Consider the following 22257-nt stretch of genomic DNA (forward strand, 5'->3'; position numbering starts at 1 on the left):
TAGTTTCACGTGTGTATTTTACCACAGCTCTGCCAACTCATCTGATGCTATCAGATTCACTACCTCTCTCACAAAGCAGACTTTCTATAATCAAAGGTCAGTTTTACTTAACTCACAAGGGATGAAAGTTGCTATGACTAGTCATATACCAACCAAATACCTCAAATATCTCCTCTCTGGATACTTCAATGCGGCAGTGACCAGCTTGTGGTTGCTGAAGAGAGAGCTCATGTCTCAGAACTTTCAATTTTTGTACCAAGTCTCTTTCATATCTCTGTGCAGGCAACTCCTCACCATCTTCTAGTGACCCCTCATTCGGAGCTGGCAGAGGCTGCTGGCTGGGCTCTTTTAGCTGGCATTGATGGCTTTGAAGGAAAATGACTTAAATGAATTAAAACATTTATTCTAGAAGCAAAATAAGACAGGTATAAAACAGTGATGGAAAGAACTGTATAAATTCCTTCTGGAGTACTTGAAGTGAAATACAGAATTAAGTGAGTACCATCATCATCTTTAATTCAGAGATAGAAAGAATATAGGTATTTACAAAAGCCAAGAATCTCAGCAATTTCCAGCTTAGCTTTTATTTGGCAATACACAGAAGGCACGCTTGGTTATTGCAGAGCATGATCACTGAATGCTGATTGAGCAGTAATTGAAAACTTCTCAGTGTTTCTCCAATGCGGAGGCAACTTTCAGGAGTATAACATGAAAACAGTTCTCTAATGGAACAACAGCTTTATAAACATAATCATCTAACAATCACTATGAATTTTATTTCAGCTCCATGCAAAATAAGGCAGAGGATTCATGACAAAGTATTGTATCTACAGCTATTAAGAGAGAAAGGTATACTTGTCCCACACAGCTGTAGCTCTCTACATTCATTTATCATTTTCTGTCAGTGCTGTATTTGGATTGTGGATCAATTATTTGTTAGATCCAGAGATTCCCCAGCTGGTGTCAAGCAGAGACTGCTTGGATCCAGCCAAGACTCTGAGCTCAGGCACAACGAGTGCTGCCAGGCTGCTTCCAGGCTCAGGCCTCTGCACGATGCAGAGCTTGAGCTTCTTAAATCCCACTGAACCTGAGCTGGCTGTGCACAGCACCAGGAGACCAGACTCCAGCTGGCTTTATGTTCCTCTTGTCTGGAGTGCAAAGGAGCATAAAGCCAGTTCAGGTCTAGCAGAGCTAGTACACAGCTAAACCGCTAAGCCAAGAGGCATGCACTGAACCATCTGGTAGACTCTCCAGCCCATACGCCCGGATCTGCATTCCAGAACAGCATATTAGATCCAGCACATCTCAGAAATTTTGCGGAATCAGCTTACGACCAGTGCTGTGCTGATGTAAGCAAGCCCTTCCCTAACCCAGGGCACTGCAAAGCACAGTGAAAACATTTTTGAAGAGAGTGCCTTAAGTCAGCCAGGTCAGCTGCAACCAGCACTGAGAACTGAGGCTCAGGGCCTGACTACATCCACACAGGAATCCATCCACTTGTATTTGTTCCCCCAAATCCTTAGGATTCTTTTTTTTTTCAGTCCCTCACAGCTACCAGACTGCACTTAAAATTAGACAAAAAGCGAATAGTTTAAGAATCTACATTTGTGATGAGTTATTTATCATGCAAGGTTCTTACTTCATGATGTGATGTAGTCTTGGATCTGTGAATTGTGTGGTTCTGTTATTATGATCTACAAAATATATTCTTCCTGAAACTGTACTTCTAACTTCCCAGCCTGGAGGCAAAGGTCCTAGTTCATCACAATTCACACTGTTAAGGTCTCTAAGGAGAAAAGCAAATAAAAGGTTAAAGTACTCTTGAAGTTAGGATAAAACCAACTTACTCAGGGGATGGGGGGGGAAGAATGAATTTGGTGCTCTGTGATTCTAGACTACAAAAGGCTAGGAGGAAATAGAGGAAATGACATTTCTTCACAGCAAAATTTCACAGAAAAATTCCATTTAGCACTAATGTGATCTACATGAAGAAAACTGAACAATTAAGAAACCAAGGCCTCTACATTAACCACTGTCTATGCACCTAAAACATAAGAAGCAAAGATGACCAAACAGTAAGATCGTATAAAACAGAACAAAAATCTACCTCTGATTAGTAAGATTAGAATCCTAACTTTTTGACTGATAAATCACTGAGAGTAAGGTCTGACACATTCAACTCTTTCATGCTAGATAATTTTAGGAATCATTCTTTACAAGTGTTGTTAAAAGTAGACACTTACTTTCAGGTACTATTTGAATTCAATACAGAGGATGTATTTACACCTAGAGAATGTCAAATGTTTACGGTCTCAGGTGCTAAATATAGGAAAGACATCAAGATTGGCAAGAAAAGGAGGGCATCCTTGAAGGTTATTGTTTAGACAGAAAAGGTGTTCTCAAGTGAAATTTTCTCTAGACAGCTGGCAGGGATTCATCTGTTATCCAGAACTGAAGACACCACTCTATAGATTTTCTTACCTAAACCACTTAACATCAATATAAAGCAGTAAACTGAGACACTTTAGAAAAGGTAGAAAACACTTTTTGTACACCAAAGGCTTCATTAGCGTCAGAGTCAGTATAAGCTAGCAGGGGGTATGCAGGGAGACAGAGAAGCCTTTGTTAGGCCGCTTAAAAGAAGATTATGATTATAACCATTTGTTTCAATCAGCTGTGCATCTGAAAGTACTTTAGACATCTGATTACATCAAGTTTTAACCTACATCTGTGCTAAATGCCAAAGTTAAGTTTCCACACTGATTATCCTCCTGCAAGCTAACAGTAAAGAAAAATCACCTTTAACTAAAACAAGACAGCGCTACCTGTGTCTCATGAGACACTGCTGTGCCCACTTAATGTTGCTAATCCTGAAAGCTTGGCTCTAAACTTTAAGATTTGTAGAGAGAAGAACCAATACTTTCCATTAGGACAACTGGCATCACTGGAAGAAGAGACAAGGCTCTGGGCACACAAGACTGACAAGTGACTCAGAGAACGAGCATCATCATTTCTTCTTCCAGCTGCATCACCTAACCTAACACAGCTATTCACCCTCTCTACAAGCCTTATCTTTCATATCCTTGCATATACTGCAGCTACATCAATGGTCTATCCTACACTACTTCATTATCCTTTTTTTAGTGTCTTGTATCTCACCAATCAAATATACGCAGCCAGAGCACAAGCTGAAGAGTTACAAATTTCGGTTTTCTCTCTTGAATCTGGCAAGCAGGTTCAGTGCAACAGCACAGATTCAGGCCTCCTCAAGGAAAGCAGCCAGACCTTAGTCACAAAGAACCGGATTAACTGCAGGTTAAGTTTTAAAGAGGCTTTACTACATAAATCACATGGAGGAATCAAATTTTTCTAACTGCAAATCATTGGTCTAAAGCATTAAAAAACCTCCCAATGCTACTCCAAGTTTTAGGATGACAAATAATTTCTGCTTCAGCAGAAGCGGGCACTTCTAAAGCAGAAGTTACCAGTTCAATACTCAAGAAACAATGGCTTTAAGGAAACAGCCACCTTTTCCTCCAATTTGCAGTCCAAACTGTTCTCACACACAAACATTTTAGGTCAGATTCAGAAAGCTTAACTTTATCAAAAGCAAAGTCACATCAACATCTTATGAGGAATTTGTCCAATGGGAACTCCTGAAAGGCTATGTATTTTTTGTTTTGTTGAATATGATACACAATTAGTGTATTTTTTTTTTTCAAACAAGAGTAACCCTTAATTTTTGGTGAAATGCTAACTAAAGAGATCCCAAATTACTCCATTGCTGGTATCTCTTCCTTTACTCAGACGAGCAATTTCATTGATTTTTTCTTTTTAAAAATTCAGCTTATTGCAATACATCAAAAAAGACAACTGACTCTGTAACTATAAATACATACCTTGGTATCCTGGGGTCATGCCATGTGCTAACTCCAGTCTGTGTGTGCAAAAAATAAACCTGTCCCTGTACCGTTGTCCTTTGTTCTACAAAAAGGGAAGAAAGATAATCTAAATTACAAATCTGAAAAAAGGACAGTTTATTTAAACCAATTAACGTATTATTTTTGTCAGAGCTGAAGAAAATACTTGAGCTAGCCCATCTGATCTCTTGCAAGTATGGGTTCTTTGTCATTAAACACTTACGTCCTTCATAAACTTGACTATGTATTTCAAAATTCTTTTTGAAACTCACAGATCTATATACCAACATGTTTTAATTTATATTTCTCTTTTCAGATTTTGAAACAACCCCAAACCCAGAACTTGATTTCTTTACTCCTAGATGTGGCATGCTCTTTTCCAAGATGTAATTTTCTCTTAATCTTATCCTCCTTAATCTTCTCCTTTCCTACTGGTTTCTTTGTTGCTTTTTTATTTTCTTGATCTTTCCTCAAATGTGGGCTCAAACCTACATGACATGCCAAGGGGGAAGGAAAAAATAGCATTACTGTTCTAGTTTAAAGAGCTCTTTACATTCACTCTCTCCCTGGATACACAGCCAAGATTAGCAGTGAATTTTCTGTAACAGCATCATAGCACAAACTCATGTTTAATTTACCATCAACTTCTCAGCACATCCTGGAGTAGCCAACTGTTAATTAGCCAGTCTCAAACTTACATCTGCACAGCTTAGCTCCTTTTCCAAACAGCAGACCATTAGATGTACCTCAATACTGCATGTTTTAACAAGTAAATCACATCTATGTATTAAAAAAGAGATAAATTTTCTTTGAAGCCTTTGGAAAAACAGGAACAAATTTTGCAGTGCTGGAAAACTCTTACCATAGCCTTCCGGTAGGTCAGGCGACTGGTGGCCATGCGGTCTGTTCTGCGGTGTCTGTACATGGCCTCTGACTTCGGGCGTGCGAAGGCGCTGCGCCTGCAGCCTCTGATCTTGACTGGGGGATTCCACAAAGCGACAGTTCCCTCCGCCCGCGGCCCCCGTAGTGTCTGTGTATGGTGCTGGCTCCTCCATAAAACAGCTCAGTGGCCTTCCTGGTCCAGAGTCTTCATAAACCGTTCTGAAAACGGGGAAACTTCAAGAGTTTCCATCACAGAGAAGTGAATGCAGAAGTAACTAGTTTTCTCTCTCTCAATTACTTTGAGTACTGCAGCATTTAACGTAAGATATGTCACTTTCTTAACACTTTTGCATGCCAAATTTCTCAGCTATACCAGTGCTAGAAGCACTGGTATCAAAAAATATCAAGTCCCACCTAGTTCAACTTATACATACACTTTTTTCATACCTGTTACATATTTCCAGACGAGACATACTAGTCAAATTGATGTTAAATATTGATGTTAAATATTACTATTGTGTTCATTATATTGTTTCCACATCTAAACCTTTGTTTCTAATTAAATGCAAAAAACCCCAATCCTTACCCTTCATTCTCCAAAAGCCCTCGGCAGTCTACTACAGAACCTCCTGTGCCTATTCTGTCCCGTGTCTGTAAACTGACTGAAAGAAAAAATAAATCAAAGTTAATATGGAGAGAATGATTATGCTATAAAAGCAAACAGAAGCCCACTAATGATCATATAAGATAAAATATTAAGGAACATTATACGCTATGCGTGACAGTACATCATTTATCACAACTTTTCACAGTCGTAGAACATTTTTCATTTAAAACTTGGGAGAATAGAAATTGCAAGCATCATCACTTCAGAACTTCAGCAGAATTTGGGAATTACCAAACATGCCAGGAATCTACATCTCTTTCAGGCAGACGCAGAAAAGTAAGCCTAAAATTACTCACCACTAGATGTCACCAATGTGGCGGGAATTTGAGTTTTACCAAAAACATGCAAATAGATCTCTATTGAAAAGATTTTTTTTTTAATTAGATAAATTAGGCATAATACAAGCATTGCCTAAAGTGACAAAACCTTGCTGGAGTTTGCAGATAGGTTACACAAGTCAAAGTTCAAGAACGGGGGGAAAAAGACAAAAAAAAAGTTCAAGAATAAAACAGCAGTTTGCAAAATGCCTCCAGGTCTGCTTTCCCAGTCAACATTTTTTTCCCCTACCTTGGCCTAAATAGCATTAGCTTTACACAAATAATATTCACCCTTCCAGAGTTACATTAAAAACTTTGCCAAATTCATTCTTTCTTTCTTTCTAATATTGTTTCCAACTATCAGCTGAGAGAAAACAAACTCCTATGCAGGAATACAACAAAAAATTTCAGGCAATGTAATTTAGTCCCATTACATGAAGAGGACATTCCTTTAAAGGCAGAAGAAGGCATAGAAGCAAGAACTGGCTACAGAAACTTTCATTTTTAATACAGTATTTCTTCGTACAATGTATATACATAAGATGATGAATGTTTAACCAAGAAAGTTCTTACCCACTATTTGGCCTCGTACAGCATCAGTATCTGTGGGATTTAGTTTGCATAGATCCAAACGCTGGTCTGCAAATGAAAATTGGAAACATCAAGAATACATTAGAAGGGAGGGAAAAATAATCTCCATCACTCGAATACAAAGCACTACAAATCCTTGCTGACTTTGTCAGGTAGGAATCGCTCTTACATCCAGTATCTTTTAGCCTGCTGATGGCATTGGAGAGGAGTCGGACACACCCCAGGAAGCCAGCTCCCTGTTTCTTGTGGATTTTTTTATGGTTCCATACACTGATGGTTATGGAATCGGTCTTCCCAACATATCTAGAAGAACACATATTAGAAGAGTAATTTTAAGAAAAAAATTAGCTCTTACTCCACATTATTTAGGCTTTACTTGGTAAAAATTCTGACGCATTTTAGTACATTGGTTAGGTCAGTACATTAGTACTTAAGGCTGAATTGATGTTATTAATGAGTTACAGTGCTACATACAGCACGTTAAATAGATGTTGCTGCAGCACTAAGTACAGACAGCCTCATTAAAAGTTATGTAGTACATGACTTAGAACTTTTTGAAATTTGTTCCTAATATTTTGAAGAAAATCAATACAACAAGGACAATATTTTCTAACAGCTTGACTGCACTGCTCCAATAAAGGTTACTCTAAGTAGTTGTATCTAACGTACAAAGAGTTGCTTCTAAATTCAAACACCTAAAGACAAGAGAAGCACCTGTCCACATGCAAGTATTTTTTTCTTACAGCAAAAACCAAGCCTTTTCAGGAAATGTCATTTTGTCAATCTCGGCATTTCATTTGCTAGCTAAATCTCTGGAATATTTTATTTATGATCTAACGAACCACTCACAGATCATAATGCTGGTTCCATTTGGGGTCCAATGTGTTCTTCACAGTGTCAGTTGAATGGCACTGACCTGACCCATCAACAACTATTTTTGCAAATGGATCTGGAAGTCCTGTGAAAGGGAGAGGAAAACATGATACTTTTTTTCCCATTTCTTCCAGGTTAATCCTATCATAAGCTTGTGGGGAAGGCTGTTTGCTTTTGGCAGGGGGGAACGGGGAATGGGGAATAAGGGAAATTCCTTCAAAGAAAGGAAAATTGCTATTATCCTAAAACTCTTTTAGTAAAACCAAAATACACAAATGAGCTCCTAAATAAAGAGTAACATACTTCTGTCGTGCAGATTTGTCAATAGTAGTCAACAGTAAAAGTTTTTCAAAAGCAAAGCTTAAAAATTGGTAAATTACGCACATTAAAGTGATTGCACATAGTGGCAACTAGGCATTTCTAATCAGTCCTTGACATAGCATTGAGACGGCAGCACCGGGACACTTCACTCGTGCCCTTGGCATGCTTTACAAACACAGGCGTCCGCGAGAGACAGATGCTACCCATCACCTACACAAAGAACTGCAAGCAGCAACCCCCTTGCAGCCCCAGCAGCCACAATCACAATCAGGATTTAGGAGTCCCTCGGTCTTTCCAACCCTAACGTCTCTGCTACCCAAACACAATTCAGTGACGTGAATTCATATGTGATGCAATGTTATTGAAACGTGGAATCACTGAACAGATGAAACGCGTAAATGAGCAACGACCATAATACACAAATAACAAATAAATCTGAATAGGTCAAGAGCAGAAAGTTACAACAATTAGGAGATACTTACTGAAGAAATCTTTCTTTGCAAGATTCTTGGCACATAATACTGCAAAACAAAATATCAGATAAACAAATCTTAGAGCATTAAAAAAATAACCTTCACAGCAATCACAATAGTCAAAATAATATCTGATATTAATTCAGAAAAAGAAACAAATATTAAATGTGAGCATTGTTTTTTTTTTTTTTTAATCTGTGACTGGAATATGCATTTACATAAAGAATGAAATTCCTCTGCTGCTTTTGTTCTATTGTTACAATGGACATAAGACTCAATGAACGTCCCTTTTCATTAACCCTCCCAAGTTTCCATATGGCATGCTTACACACACGCTAAATCAGAATTTTGTTGTTGTTTAAGAACCATTTTAGACTGCAGACTAAATATTCTGAACCAAGAATGCTGCTGGAACATGACCTCTACTGTAAGCCCAATTTAATATAGTGTCGCCTGCCACTCGGTTCAATCTTCGCAAACAAAAGATAGGTGATAAGTCATAAAACAAAACGTTAGAGGTGTGCACTGAACCAGCCATGAGCAGTTTTCAAATACAAAACTTTTTGCCATAAGAATGAAAAGTCTTCATCCTGGAGAAAACAAGTATAAGCAAAAAAACATATACTCTCATCAGTATTTTTATTTTCTTTTGGAAGGGCAACAAATGAGACATCATTTCCTTTCTCTCCAGTACTCTAAACAGCACAGTAGTTTAAGTAAAAATTAGATCAGGAAACTCACATCAATCTCCATTTCTATTAAGTCTATTACAAGCTGGAAGCCTGATTTTGCTTTTCAGTAAGAGCTGCTCAGAACAATCTCAGTAATTCAAGTTGTTCAGCATGCATTAAACTCTTATAAGAGACCAGGAAAAATAACTACAGAGCCAAAAATGAAAATATTAGAGCTCTAAGTTATCTAAAACTGGCATCCAAGACAGAAATATAACTATAAAAGAAATACCCATTTTCAAGGTAGTCTTGTTATCCACCAAGCTCTGATTCTAAGCATCAGAACGAATGCTCAAATAAAATACTCAAATGGTCATTTCACGCGTCGCGCACCCAGCAAATTCCACTTTCGCTCAGCCTCTCTAGGAGTATTTACACACGGGCACTAACTCTGGATTAGGGCAAGTGAAGAAGTGGTAGCAAAAACAGGGAAAAAACACCTCTGTTTTTACACATCTATTAGAATTCCACCTCTCAACTCTGTAGCAATACTCCCTTCTTCTAAAATAGCTAGCAGAATGAAAACTAGCTAACCTCCTAAGGCAAGCAAGCAGAGTAAAGCAGGCTGTTGTTTAACCCAGATGTTTGGGGAAATATAATTTTAAATTCTTTGTTTTGGTAATAATTAAAGGAGTTGCAACAGGAAACTATTTTTAGAATGGATTAAATAGTATTCATTTCTTTTGTTGGCAAAACTGCATAATCAGAGAAAGCGTCTCTTGCACTGTTTTAACACCCACTCTTACAGGGAGGCATGACAGAGCAAAGTTTAATTTTCACTTACTATTGCGAGTACTTTAAAGGAAAGAAAATACTAAGAAAACACAGAACAAATACAGTTAAAATTAGAATGAAATTCTGAAGTGCTGGAAAATACTAGTCAAAATAAATTTTAAGGTTCCTGTAAGCAGAGGAGTTTTTTTTTTTTTTTTTTTTTTTAAGAAATTAAAATAACTCAAGCCACTTCCCATCTCCAATTCTAAGAATACATTGAGTTGGAAAAGTATTCCACTCGAATGCTAATTATCTGCAAACAGTATGACTTTATTACTATTATATTTATTCTACATTTCAGGTGCGCTTTCTAGAGCTCAGCAGCAGACTAAGTTTCTAAAGCTATTACTGAAAAATTATATTCTTCATTTAACTCTTTCCCTTTGCCAATGGCTCTCGGGTTTATTGTAAAGGAGTACAGCTGCCAATTTTCCAATTGCAGCCCAGGAAACTCTCAATTTTACGTTGCAAAAATCATTATTCTTTCTAGCAAGAAAAATATTGACACAACAGCCAATAGCCAAAAGAAACCTTTCTGGAGCAAATTTTAGAATCAGGCTGCTTGAGACGGACCATTGCCTTTGCTCCACCAATTGCATATTAAAAATATTTTTTCTTCGGCAGGTTTAAGCGCTCGATCTCTTAAAAAACATGGATTTTTAAATTCCAGAAGAGAAACAGGTGACAAAGGTCAGCAATGGGAGACTTGGACAGGAAACTCTGCCAATGACTGAGCAGACAGCCCCTCCCTGCTCTGCAAAGCTGGGCTTACGCCAGATTTTCTTCTTAAATGCATTGCCTCCAACAGAACTTAGCAAGATTGCCAGTGCAAAACGACTGCTGCCACTGCAGGCCTGAAAACCCTGAACTGGGCTAGATTTAGTTACAAGGGCTTAAAAAGTTATTAATGTCTGCCCTGCCCCGGAGGTGGCTGCCCCCAGAGCGCAGGGGGACGGGACGTATGCTCATCTGTGAGCCTGGCAACGGAGATGCTAGCACCCTGCATAAAGCTGTCTTGGTCTGTGGTTTTTTTTTTTTGGTGAGGTTTATGGCTTGTCAGCAGGAGAAATCTCACTGCATTTGTTGCAAAGCTGCAAAAGCTGCTAATTCTGTCGACTGTCTCTCAGAAGGCAGAATATAAATGACCAAGACATGTTCCAGCTTGACCAAATACTTGTTTATACGCCGCTGTAAATTGCTGTGCAGCACTAAAGAATTGTTTAAAAAAAATGGCAGAAGCATTCCATCCCAAACAATGGTGAAACAATGCCTTTACATCTAGATTATAATATTTATAAAGGGATGGGAGTGTATTTTTTTGTTTTGTTTTGTTTTGTTTTAAGTACCTGACATTATTGAGATAATTTCAAAGGCCAAATTAGCCAGCTGGGTAAAGCACTAGTGTGAAAGTGTATTTGGCAGACGGTAAAGGACAAAGCCTTAGACAATGTCAGTATTCACCCCGGGGACATCTTCAATGCAGATATAAGTTGAGTTAGTCAAGTGGATCCTGTGCCAGACCCCAGTTGTCCACCTGGCTCCCAAAGCAGAAATGAATCATCTGCCATGGCTCCATGGCTGCTGCCTGAGCAAGCTTTGGGCAGGCAAATTACGGAAAGCACCGAGTGACACCAACGTCTCAACAACCCGGACTGCAAATTGCATCAGAAACCTGCTGCTTCAGCAGCGAGCAAGCTATCTCTGCAGCAAGACCAAAATTTTCCTGAAAGGAGGCAGACGAAGGCAGCCCAGACGAGGAACTGTTTCAAACCCCCCAGGGAAACAGGGCCAGGTTGCAAATCGAAGCCTTCGCAGGCAAGTTCCTCCTCTTGAATTGTCCACGCTCGAAGGACAGCTGCCAATCTGCACAATGGTCCTCAAACTGCTGTTTCTCCACCAGCCCCGCACACATTCGCCTGTAACGTTTTCCCCCCTCGCAGCACAGAGCTAAGTCACTGCAACTGTTTTCCAAACTGTACTCTGTAAAAACTAGTTGGTTGTGTTTTGGGATATAGTAGGAAATACAGGCAGGCAACGAAAATACTTGGTAAGACTGGGATACTAGCCTGTACCAACGTGACAGCAGACAAACTGGAACTGCATTCATTCCTACTTTTGCCATATGCTCCAAGCCAACTAAGTATCTTTTTGCTCAAATTAAGGACTTCTACATGTGGACAAGATCTGAGCTAACAGCATTCAATTTAGCACTCAATTTGAAGAAAAGAAAACAGCAGTATATCCACATCTCCCTTTGGAAAGAGGGGAAGGTCATACAGAAAGATGCTAGCAAATACACTTCTCAGCCATCCTTGGCCTTTCTTTCTACTGTTCGAAGTTAATCATTTGTGCTTGCACAAATATGCCACTAGATTCCAGGATATATTTGTTTTACCTTTCTGTTAGAAGGTAAACACAAGCTAGCGGGCTGATGACGTAGAAAGGACTTAATATTTACATCTGTGTAGGCTATCTTTAATCTTAAAGATAGGTACCACAAATTTATCATAAGCATTAAAAGCATCTCACATTTTAAAACATCTTGTTTGTTTTAAGATAAAAGCAAAAAGTAAGTGACAACTGTGAAAGTTTCCTTTGGAGGAGAGTAAAGATCTTGATAAAAAAACATAATTGGCATAATGAAACTGAAGTTCAGGCACAGCAGTCAAAAGTAAAAAGGCTGCAAAACAGGTCAAATTTGACGCATCCCAGTCATGGAAACATCTCCGACGGTGCTTCGAAGGCTGCCTAGCTTTCCATCTGTGAACTTAGCAACCTTTGTAAGAAATGGGCTTGTTCTGCCTCTGAATATATGACAACAGCCAGCTAAACACATCAGCTGTTTTTCAAAGCAAAAATCTGACCATTCTGAGATCAAGGATGATCAAAAATCTGACCAGTTTTCAGGGGGCTGTATAGCAAAATAGTGTGCTTCAAGTGTAAAATACTCTCCAAAAACCAAATACGCAAGCATCAGTTATCTACTATATACTGCTCTTAAACCCCAAAGTCCTGCGGCCCTCAAGGAAAAACTTTGCTGAATCTGTTCTGGGAAATCACTTCTCATCCAAATAGTCCAGAGTATTTTCTGCGGAAGACAGTCTGAATACCACGAGCCAGCCGTTCTGAACAGCCTTGGAGAGCGATTCGGTGTATCGTTCCTATTCTGTGCACATAACCTTACCGGAGACTTTACTGCAGATAAACCTCTGTTTTTATTTCTACTACTGGGCGACCCATGAAGGTTTTAAGTGTTTTGTTTTCTTAAGGCTGACAATCATGTATGTTTGATAGGGTACAATAGAGAGTTTAATGGAAAAAGAAAGCTGGCTAAAAGCACTAAGTGTGTAAAAACGCAGTCTCTCTACAGCTGCCCACATCTCTGTACTAAAATATACCATTTTATTCATAAATTGAAGTTTAAATTGTCACCACAAAAGCCAAGGTTTCTATTCTAGTCCTTTTTTCTGTTTGTTTTAAGAATAGTTTGGGTCTTTCTCTGACTGTCTGCTTCAGACTTTGAAATGCATAAATCCGCCGATGGCTTTAACTTTTCAGCAACAAATCCGAACCACCGCAGTGCTCAGCATTCACAGAAAAGACAGACATAACTAAAATCTTGTATTAAGTTTACCAAACAAACCAATTTAGTTGTATGCAACTAATTTTAGAAACGCGTATACATAGACATGTACACATTGTCCTTTGTTAATAATCTTAGTATTGTAGTGTCAGCAAGATTTGCACCCCAACATGTGAGCCAACAACCCCCCCAACCCCGCCATCCTTCAGGGGCAGCTTACTTCACACCCTGACATTTGCAGACTCTGCCTGAACTCAGGTTAGAACCGGACTACAAGATTAAAGCAATACTTCATAAAAAAGAAAAATAAAAGCTAAATTCTCAAAGAATTGCTAGATTTGATACATGAAGCATTTTAGTGGCCCTTTTGTGTAGGCTGCAGTGAAGAAAAAAAAAAAAATCAAAGCCTCTTTTCAAGGCATCCTTTCTTCGTGGGTTGGAATTTGGCTTCATATAGCCGGTTGCAAACACTAAACAACTTTGAAGAGATCTTCAAAAACCACACACCCAGAAGTCGTCATTTTTATTAGTCCATTAACATGTCATTAAAGTATCTACTTAGTCAAGCATAAAAATGCAGTGCTACCTAAACATAAAAACACCATGCCTATGAGAGAGTTCTCATAGTGCGGACTAACATCAAGTTGACAAAAGAGAACATTTTCATCTCCAGGATATCTACAAATTACTCAAATTGAAAAACCTTCTTGCGTACTGAAAACAATAAGTCTTCTCAGTTTATTTATACAAGCAAGGGTATTTAACATTTAACACAATTCAGCCTGTGTTAAAGTTAAATATCAAAAAACGCTGTACTGGACTACTGGAGGAAAAGGACTCATTAAATTGCCAGTTAACTGGGACTACATGCCACAGAAGACAAGAAAAGCAAATTTTAGAATGAATTGACTGAGATATAAAACTTGGAGAAATGCTAAGAGTTATGAACATGACTGAAGAACTTTGTAGAGGTGGAAAAAAAATAGGGAGATCAATAGGAAGTTGAATTAATGCTGATGCATGGAGTCAGAGAAAGACAAGGGAAAATAAGCAAGGGGAAATAAGCACATCCAATTACCCTTCATGCTAACTTTTCTCAATCTTCTTCCTGCACTCACCCATAACAAATGCCTGATACGAAGGCAACCTTCCAGATTAAATGTTTCATTCAATCCTACCTCTTACACCAGTTTTCTTACAACTTTGCTATGCATTCCTCTAACTCAGGCCAAGAACCTTCTCATACCGTCTACACAAGCTCCTGTTTCCTAGTTGGCTATAAAACCAACTCCGAGCTTTGCAGCCTCAGCCCTGAAAGCAGAAGCTACCTCTGTAGTTTATTTGCGCCATATACAACGGGACAAATGCCGGCTATATTAAATTCCTACCTCTTACTCAAACTGTAGTTTCAGGAACATTTTTCTTAAGGGAAAACCCTTCATTAACAGCTTCATTGCTTCACCTTACGGTTCTTCCTGGCCCTATATTGTCATCTTAGTTGCAATAAACATAACAACAGACACTGGAGCATGAGCGAGACGAACTGTTGAAGCCTCCACTGCCACCAAGGAAATATCTTTATATGCCCTGCCTCACTTTCATGAACCTTTTTCTTGCAGACCATCTCCCAGCACTATTGAAGGACAGCCACTTTCTTCGAGAACAGGAATTAAAGAGTTAAGTGAGTTAACACTATCTGCGGCAGCTGGAAGACCTACTCTCAAAGACAGCCATTCGCAAAAAAGCTTCATCTATTGCACAATTTTACCAGAGAAAATATATTACTTTACATTCTGTTGATATATATCCACTGTATGTTTTTTAAAATTCAATTTTCCATCCCTACCAACACATTTGCCAGAACTACAACCAAAAGGAATAAATAATTTTGTAGAAAGAGCGTTACTAAAGTCCTTCAAGTTTTTGCTTTGGTGAACGCATCCCCAAATCATCTCCCAGCTCTCTGAAAACACAGTATACACTCAACCTTCAGCTATCCTGGTCAGCTTCTGTATATGCTATCTAATAAGAAATGGAAAGAGCTCAAGATTTGTTTAAGCCACAAAGGATAATATTCTGTTCTCAGTGCAAATTCAATCCCATACCTAACAGCTAACCAAAATAAATTTCAGTGACAAAATTCCTACCGCAAATACAAAACAGCATTTCACATTTACTCCACATGTTATTGTGCAAGTTGTAGTTACTGGGATCAGCGCAATTCTGGATTTCTTCCCTTTCATATTTTGTATCTTCAACCATAAGACTATACACACTTGCATCCAATAATTCATATTTTCAGGCAAACAGTGTTTATCAAGATAGACTTCTCTGAACAGTTTGCATATACTTGTGCTCACATTTTGAAACAGATCCCAACAGGCACAGTGTGAGATCATCCCTGTAAAGTTAAAAACATGCCACGAAACTATGTAGCACAATTTTCTTTAAATTACATTAAAATTGAGGAATAAATCCATGATGAAGCCTTAATACTTAGCTGTTAAACTTACCCAAGCACTGAAAAAGCATCTGGAAAAAAATTCCTAAAGCATGAAAAACATGTTCCTCCACCCACATACACTCATAACTCAGATTCCAAACTGAATTTTACCAAGATTGCCAAAAATATTTTGCACTTTCAACACTTGGAGTTTTCAAAGCACCTTTTTTCAAATCTATACAAACATTAGTGTATGATAGGACTATATGCACTCAACCTCACATTGCACACAGGTACAGCTGGGAATCAAACTCAAAAGCTCAGCTCTTCCCATGCCTTTCTACCACGCCCCCGGGCTTCCTGGAAACAAAAGGTGCTTTCTAGAAATACCGTAAAGCCTTCAGCCATGCAGATTTGTTTCTCTGGAAAAAACAGTGAATTACTAATCAAATGCAAAAAAAAAAAAAAAAAAAAAAAAAATCCCCAATCCTCAAGATGTGGACACAAAACTATGCTTATTTTCACTACTGCTTAGGCAGAAGTTAGGCTTAAAATGCTTCACGCTCCACTTGAAGGAGTAATGAGAGCCTCTGTGCAGAACAGTCTTCTGCTAAGTCAGCTTTTAATTTAAGTGCTTTTAATTTAATACATCTCTGACCTCTGTTTTCATAAGTTATAGGTATAAAGTGTTAAATACCCTATTTTCCTTATCAAAAAGAAACCTTACAAGGAATTTTGCATGCAGCCGACCATTGGTTAAGAACTCACTACATAAAAGGTTTTACAGAAAACCTTACTCTCTCCATAACACAAACATTTCACTTCTTCTCCTTTCCAGGTACTTTCTGCGCTCTGTTTCACAAAAGGGTGACCCATTCCACTACGACGAGCATTTTTTTTTTTATAATCAGTTTATATAACTGGAGTTACAAGAGTACATTTATGTATCAACAGCAGCTGTTTTTCCACAAACCACCACCCAGATGATGAACTTGGAGAGTCCTTACAGGAGGACGCTCGTTTCTGAAGTCCGCCGGGAAAACCTGCGCAGCCGCCCTCTGCTGCTTTCTTAACGAGGACTAAGCAGAAAATGCAAAACACCAAAACCAAGGAGCAACACGTTTGCAGACGCTTCCTGTATGGACCAGCCAGCCCAGTTAAAACAGACTCAGCCCTGAGACCTTGCCCAGGGAGCAGAACATCTCTGAAGTAAGGACAGGAGCAGAACCAGGGGGTCAGCTGTTAGACGGTGAGCACACCGGACGACCGCGCTTTCTAATCCAGTCTCATCTCCGGCCCTCTTTCTGCAAGCATTGGCCTCCTGCAAAACATTCTCCTGCAAAACATTCTCCAGTTTTACAGAAAGCAGGAGGAGGGGGGAACCCTTCCGCTACACAACACGTGAAGTCTGCGAGAGCAGGAACCTCAGTGTTGGAAACCTGGACAGAGAATGACCGCGCGCAGCAAAGCCGCACGTCGACAGAAATACTAAAACGCTGTCAAATACTAAAAGTTCTAAAAAACATTTGCTCAAAAGGCATGCATTCCAAAACGTATGTTCTGCATCTCCAATGAGCGGCTGATTTTTAGTTCTTCACATACAGGTAGTGTCAGTACTCAAAGAAAACCTCAATATGAATGCGAAACACTATTCTGAAGGAGGAGAAGAGGATGCAATTTAATACATTCTTAATCTCAGTTTAAAAATTGAGACTTGTTTTTTCCAGATAGAATCAATATTAGCTTTTTTGATACCTTACTGCAACTAAATAAGTTACAAAGTTAAATTTATGAGCATGAAAATTTCCAGTTGGTCTGTTTTAATAAGGAGGGCAAAATTAATGCCTGTTTTTCATCAAATGTTAGAGTAGATTGCAAGAGCTCAAAAGCAAGAACATTGTTATTTCAAAAATGAATGGCGTTAAGTCATGTGTAAGTTGTAAACTATGTAAACTGTTAGTTAATCCCATGAGGGTTTAAATGTATCAGTAGAAGAATTTTAGTTGAACAATTCACACGGAAAACTGCCATAAACTACATACACAGGTTTGACTCTGGTCAAAGTAGGACTGTTCAACTCAATGCTGGACTAAAGCTGTACTACGAACCAAGAAAAGCAAGTTGGCAAGAAAATTGCTTAGGTTCTAGGATGCTGCCGATGGTGAAATTAAATGCCACCAAAATGGGGGGGGGGGGGAAACTTGTAAAGGGTATTAAGAAATAAGAAACAACAAATTTTGCCATACTAGTTTTTGGAAATGCAAATAAAATAAACCCTTACGGCCACAACATTCAAGAACCTGCATTTCTCCATGCACTCTAAAACACAGAGTCATTCCAATAGAGAAATTCCATACAAAAAAGAATTTAGCCTCTAAAATACTAGGCATATTAAAAAAAAAAAAAAAAACTCAGATAAAACAGTGCACCGGCTGGCCTTAAACTGCTTTTCTAAAACCAAGACTCATTTGGTATTTCTTTAATAATTAGACAAGCAGTTTCTGGAAATCTACTGCAGAGAATAACACTTATCAAGTACTCTTCTAGCATTAATATAACTTCAATAACTGTTACTGCAACAAATTCCAACAGATGCTGCATGACTTTAAGAGTCACAGTTAACACCCCCAAATTTTGCTTGCAAGTACATGAAAAGCATTCTTTTTTAATCAAGCAAGGCATCAGTACCATATCAATACTTTAAAATTACACACCTCAAGTAATAAATGCCCTACAAACTTCCCCTAATTTCTAGGGCATATAGTTGTTTTCCTTGTTCACATTTTAACTGGTATGTCGAGTGCTTTTTGGCATGTTTGGATAGAAACATAAAGAGTCTCGAGTCTTGTCATATAAAGCTTTTCAAAGCTACGGGCCTCACTGCCAAGAAACATTTTCATGCTCCTGCAGCCTTTGCCTTCCTTATTTGCAAATCTGTTGTTCCTAACTTTTCATGGTAAGCGTGATAACAAACAGATGAGGCTGAGCAGTTCTTTCTGAACAGACCAAGAGTCAGCTCAGATTTAAAATTAGGATCTTAAAGTCAATGTTCAGTGAAGAGTTATCAGTGCAGAAAAGCCTAGAGCAATGAGTTTGTTTTGTTCTCGGCTACTCAGCACAGGGACAGCCAAAAGCAGAACCTGCTGGAGCTCTTTCAGGAGTACCACTTTCCTCCCTTCGCTCCGTGGCCTGTCATCATCAACCTGCAGGTTACGAGCACTTGGATCATCATGATCAAGACGGTGCAGCATGGACGTGGCAAAGCCTTGTGGCCTGTAAGTGGAAGTTTCGACGCTAGCTCAGACCTTAGTATCAAGAAATAACTGCTCTTAGTGTCTTGCAGGGAAAACCGTGAGATTTGCCCAAGCTAGAAGGAATTAAAACATCTTACTGACTTCTCTTTTTGAGGGTTTCCATGTTACCTGTTCTTCTAACATTTAGTGAGCAGTTTTAACCTCAGTGCTTTTGCTGGTTTTCAGCTCCTCTCGATACTGAACAGACAGTAGAGATTATAGAAATAGGAAGGTCGTACTTCTTTTAAAATACTCAGGCAAGTAAAGTTATTACTCGAAGGGGGGACAGAATTGTTCAAAACACTACTTGCATGCTTGCTGTAGGAAATGTATACTGAAAAGGAGGTTTCATTCACTACACACAACTGACACGACGTATACATCAAGAATGAAGCTGGCTTTAATACATCGTCCCTTCTTTTCTCCACATCCCTTCCACTGTGGCTGAATGCAGTTTGGTTATTGCATGGATGCAGCCAGATCACTTTGGGTCCTGGGGAGGATCATCCTTTTGGCAGCCCCAGTGAGGACGGCGTCTTGGCTGGAGCCACGAGGGCAGGAGCTGCTCGCCGCTACCACCAAACCTGCATGCTGATATCAGGCAAACGCATCCGCTCATCTATCTCATCCACTAACGTTTTACGTTCAGTCCGTTTGGTCTCAATCAAGGAGGCACATGCAAAAAATCTGAAAGACAAGACACCTCTAAATGTCCAATTTAAAACTTCAAAAGTGGTTCAGAGGGGTAATCTAAGCACTTAGCTACAGAAATAGAGAAATGACTAACTCAAGCATGAAAGCTAAAATAAAGGTGCAAAGTTTAAATCCAGGAAGAGGAAATAAAATTTTTGTTTACTCAAATCAGCTTCTTGGCATCACTTCTGATTTCGAATAAAATACATTAGCTGTTTTGGAATACTGTCTTTAACTCTTGAAAAATTTTAACTCTGAAATCTTCAGTTCTTTCCTGATTAATCAGTCTGTTATAATCCCTTTCAACACGTGCCCAAAACGTTACGAATTGCTCTTCTCTTTCCTTACGCATTTTTATCATTTGTTCAGAGCTCTCCACCTAAGTTCTTCTTGTTTAGAGATGAAAAAACACGGGAAGCACCGAACATGATATTATTTGTCCCTAAGTGGTGAAGGGCAGGACAGGAGAAGGTGCGCAGTGACACGGGCTGCACGCTCGTCGAGGTCGGGCCGTACGAGCCGGGCCCCGTGCCAGCACGCCGGGGGCTCCCGCTGCCGGGAAGGTAATACCGAATGTCATTCTTCCCTGAATGCTCTCCTTCGCCTCCCCAAAAAATGATCTGGCTGGATGTGGTTAACCAGTAACCTCACACAACCCACTTGCAAGCCCTTCTTCCAAGCACCACTAGTTTCAAAGTTCAGCAGATCCGCGTTAGATCAATGTCATCGCTCACGTACACAAGCAAAGCTGGCTTCCTCCCTTTAGGTATTTTAAGCAAAATGTCTAATTCTCGTGTGACCTACTGGAGGCACAAAACTGTGAGAGCTGAATAGCACCAAACAGGATTTCATGAAAAGAAGGCTTTTATTCAGAATAAAGCCGTATCAGCCTATGTGTTACTCCCTTGTTCTAATTATATAGGACAGCATCTATTTAAACTGCCAAGTTAATGACTTCAAATTTGATCAATAGTCTCTGTTTATTCAGCCTAGCACTACCGACAGTCACCAGGGATGAACGACAAAACAAACTGGCTGGTGAGAGCAAACCTATGGTTCTTCCTGATCGGCAATGGCAAATATCCTTCAGTTCAGCAGCGAGGTGGGGAGGGAAGTCTATTGCCTATGAACGTTACCATATTGACACAGACTGTTCCTTTTGTATTCATAAAACATTTATCCATATTATTCTGCTAACAACTAACTTGTGACTTCAGTGAGCTCAAGCATAACTAATATCACAGATAGACAACGGCTCCAACCCTTATCTTGTATCATCTAGCTATGTTAAATATTTTACATGTGTTTTCAGATTAAGCATGGCAGGACATAACAACAAGACGACATCACGAAGCTTTTGGACCATAAGCAGAAACAGCCCTTACTGCTGCTCTACCAACCACTAAAGGACATTTACATAGGAACGGCTGCAAATGCCCAAAATCACCCTCTTAAAAGCAGGACGATGAACATCCTTGACTAAACCTCCAGCCAAAAGATGCTAGAAATGTTTTAATTACAGGCTAGCTAAAGAGAGCAAAATAGAGATTAGAATGAAAACAATGTGCAGCATACATGTAACATTCTAGCAAAGATGTTTTCAAATTATAAAATAAATGCTTGCTTTGCAAAGTCAGTTTCCCACCAGAGGCTTAACAGTGACTTAAGGGAACAAACCAGCAATTTCCTAAGTACAGTTCGCAAGCTGTACAATAATGGAAAAAACCCTTTCTAACCCCAAGTGAATCTGCAGTCACAAAGGTTGGGATCCTGATGAAAATATTTGACTGACCGGGATGTTATTTACAATTTTCTCAACATTTATACTTTCATCATTTTGTCTGCAACAGTGTTTGCAATTTCCTTGCACAAAATGTCAGTGTCCGTTACATCAATAAATTATAATCCCACTACTACTCTGAGATACTTCAAAGGAAGGTGTTATATAAATAAAACAGAGCTCGAACGAAACGATGTCAAGCCTCCTGCTATATTACCTTAATATATGTCTTTCATATTTAGACATATTACTCAATGCAAGTGACAACTCTAAGTTGCTGGATCCTGCACCAACAAAATACAGAGAAGGTTCTCCTAAAGGAAATGCTTTTTATACCAAAGCACTATATAAACACATCCAAAGTCTAAAATTAAAAACTATTTAAAAAAAATCAACACATGGGAACACTCTGTTCAGTCAGAGTCTACGAAGTTTGTTTTCCATCTTAAATTGACTAAACAGATTCATTACATTTCACATGGATGGTTAACAGTGCTAATATTTTAGATAAAACGATACGCTGTATGAGGAAAATTCTCCCGAGGAATAGCTTTCACTAGATATATTACTTGCTCTCACAGTAATTGAGTATAACAGAATCCTAACAATTTCACTAAACAGGATTACCAAAAACATCGCTTCAGTTTGTCACATAGAAGCTCCCATAAAGATCTATTTCTTCACTACATTTTCAACCCAGAGAATGCATTTGTGAAGATAGGATAATGCTTTGTGGGAATCTATTTTTTTTTTTTAAAAAAAGTAACTCTTATTTATCAAACAGTCAAGATATTAAATCCAAGCCTTTTACTTATATTCATGCCATTAACAACTCACACACCCAGGAATCTGATACTGTCCCAGCATAATGACAAACTAGTGGACAGAACCAAAAGAGGGCAAAATTTAATAAACA

General features: G+C 38.9%; 1 protein-coding gene across 4 annotated transcripts in view; it reads right to left on the reverse strand.

Annotated features, from left to right (window-relative positions):
* Nucleotides 1-22257, reverse strand: part of SMURF1 (SMAD specific E3 ubiquitin protein ligase 1) — a 45399-nt gene that overhangs the window by 11216 nt on the left and 11926 nt on the right. For 2 of the 4 annotated variants that reach the window (XM_062588088.1, XM_062588087.1), the window contains exons 2-10: nucleotides 8054-8092; nucleotides 7227-7335; nucleotides 6547-6680; nucleotides 6360-6425; nucleotides 5389-5464; nucleotides 4783-5021; nucleotides 3900-3984; nucleotides 1640-1786; nucleotides 161-365 (exon numbers count right to left, since the gene is read on the reverse strand). In XM_062588088.1, the coding sequence (XP_062444072.1) occupies nucleotides 161-365; nucleotides 1640-1786; nucleotides 3900-3984; nucleotides 4783-5021; nucleotides 5389-5464; nucleotides 6360-6425; nucleotides 6547-6680; nucleotides 7227-7335; nucleotides 8054-8092 (1100 nt within the window). Of the gene's footprint in view, nucleotides 1-160; nucleotides 366-1639; nucleotides 1787-3899; nucleotides 3985-4782; nucleotides 5037-5388; nucleotides 5465-6359; nucleotides 6426-6546; nucleotides 6681-7226; nucleotides 7336-8053; nucleotides 8093-22257 lie in introns of all 4 variants that reach the window. The other 2 variants (XM_062588086.1, XM_062588084.1) reach the window with 1 other exon arrangement.

The sequence above is a fragment of the Rhea pennata genome, chromosome 15 (genome assembly GCF_028389875.1).
Source record: "Rhea pennata isolate bPtePen1 chromosome 15, bPtePen1.pri, whole genome shotgun sequence".
NCBI lineage: Eukaryota > Metazoa > Chordata > Aves > Rheiformes > Rheidae > Rhea > Rhea pennata.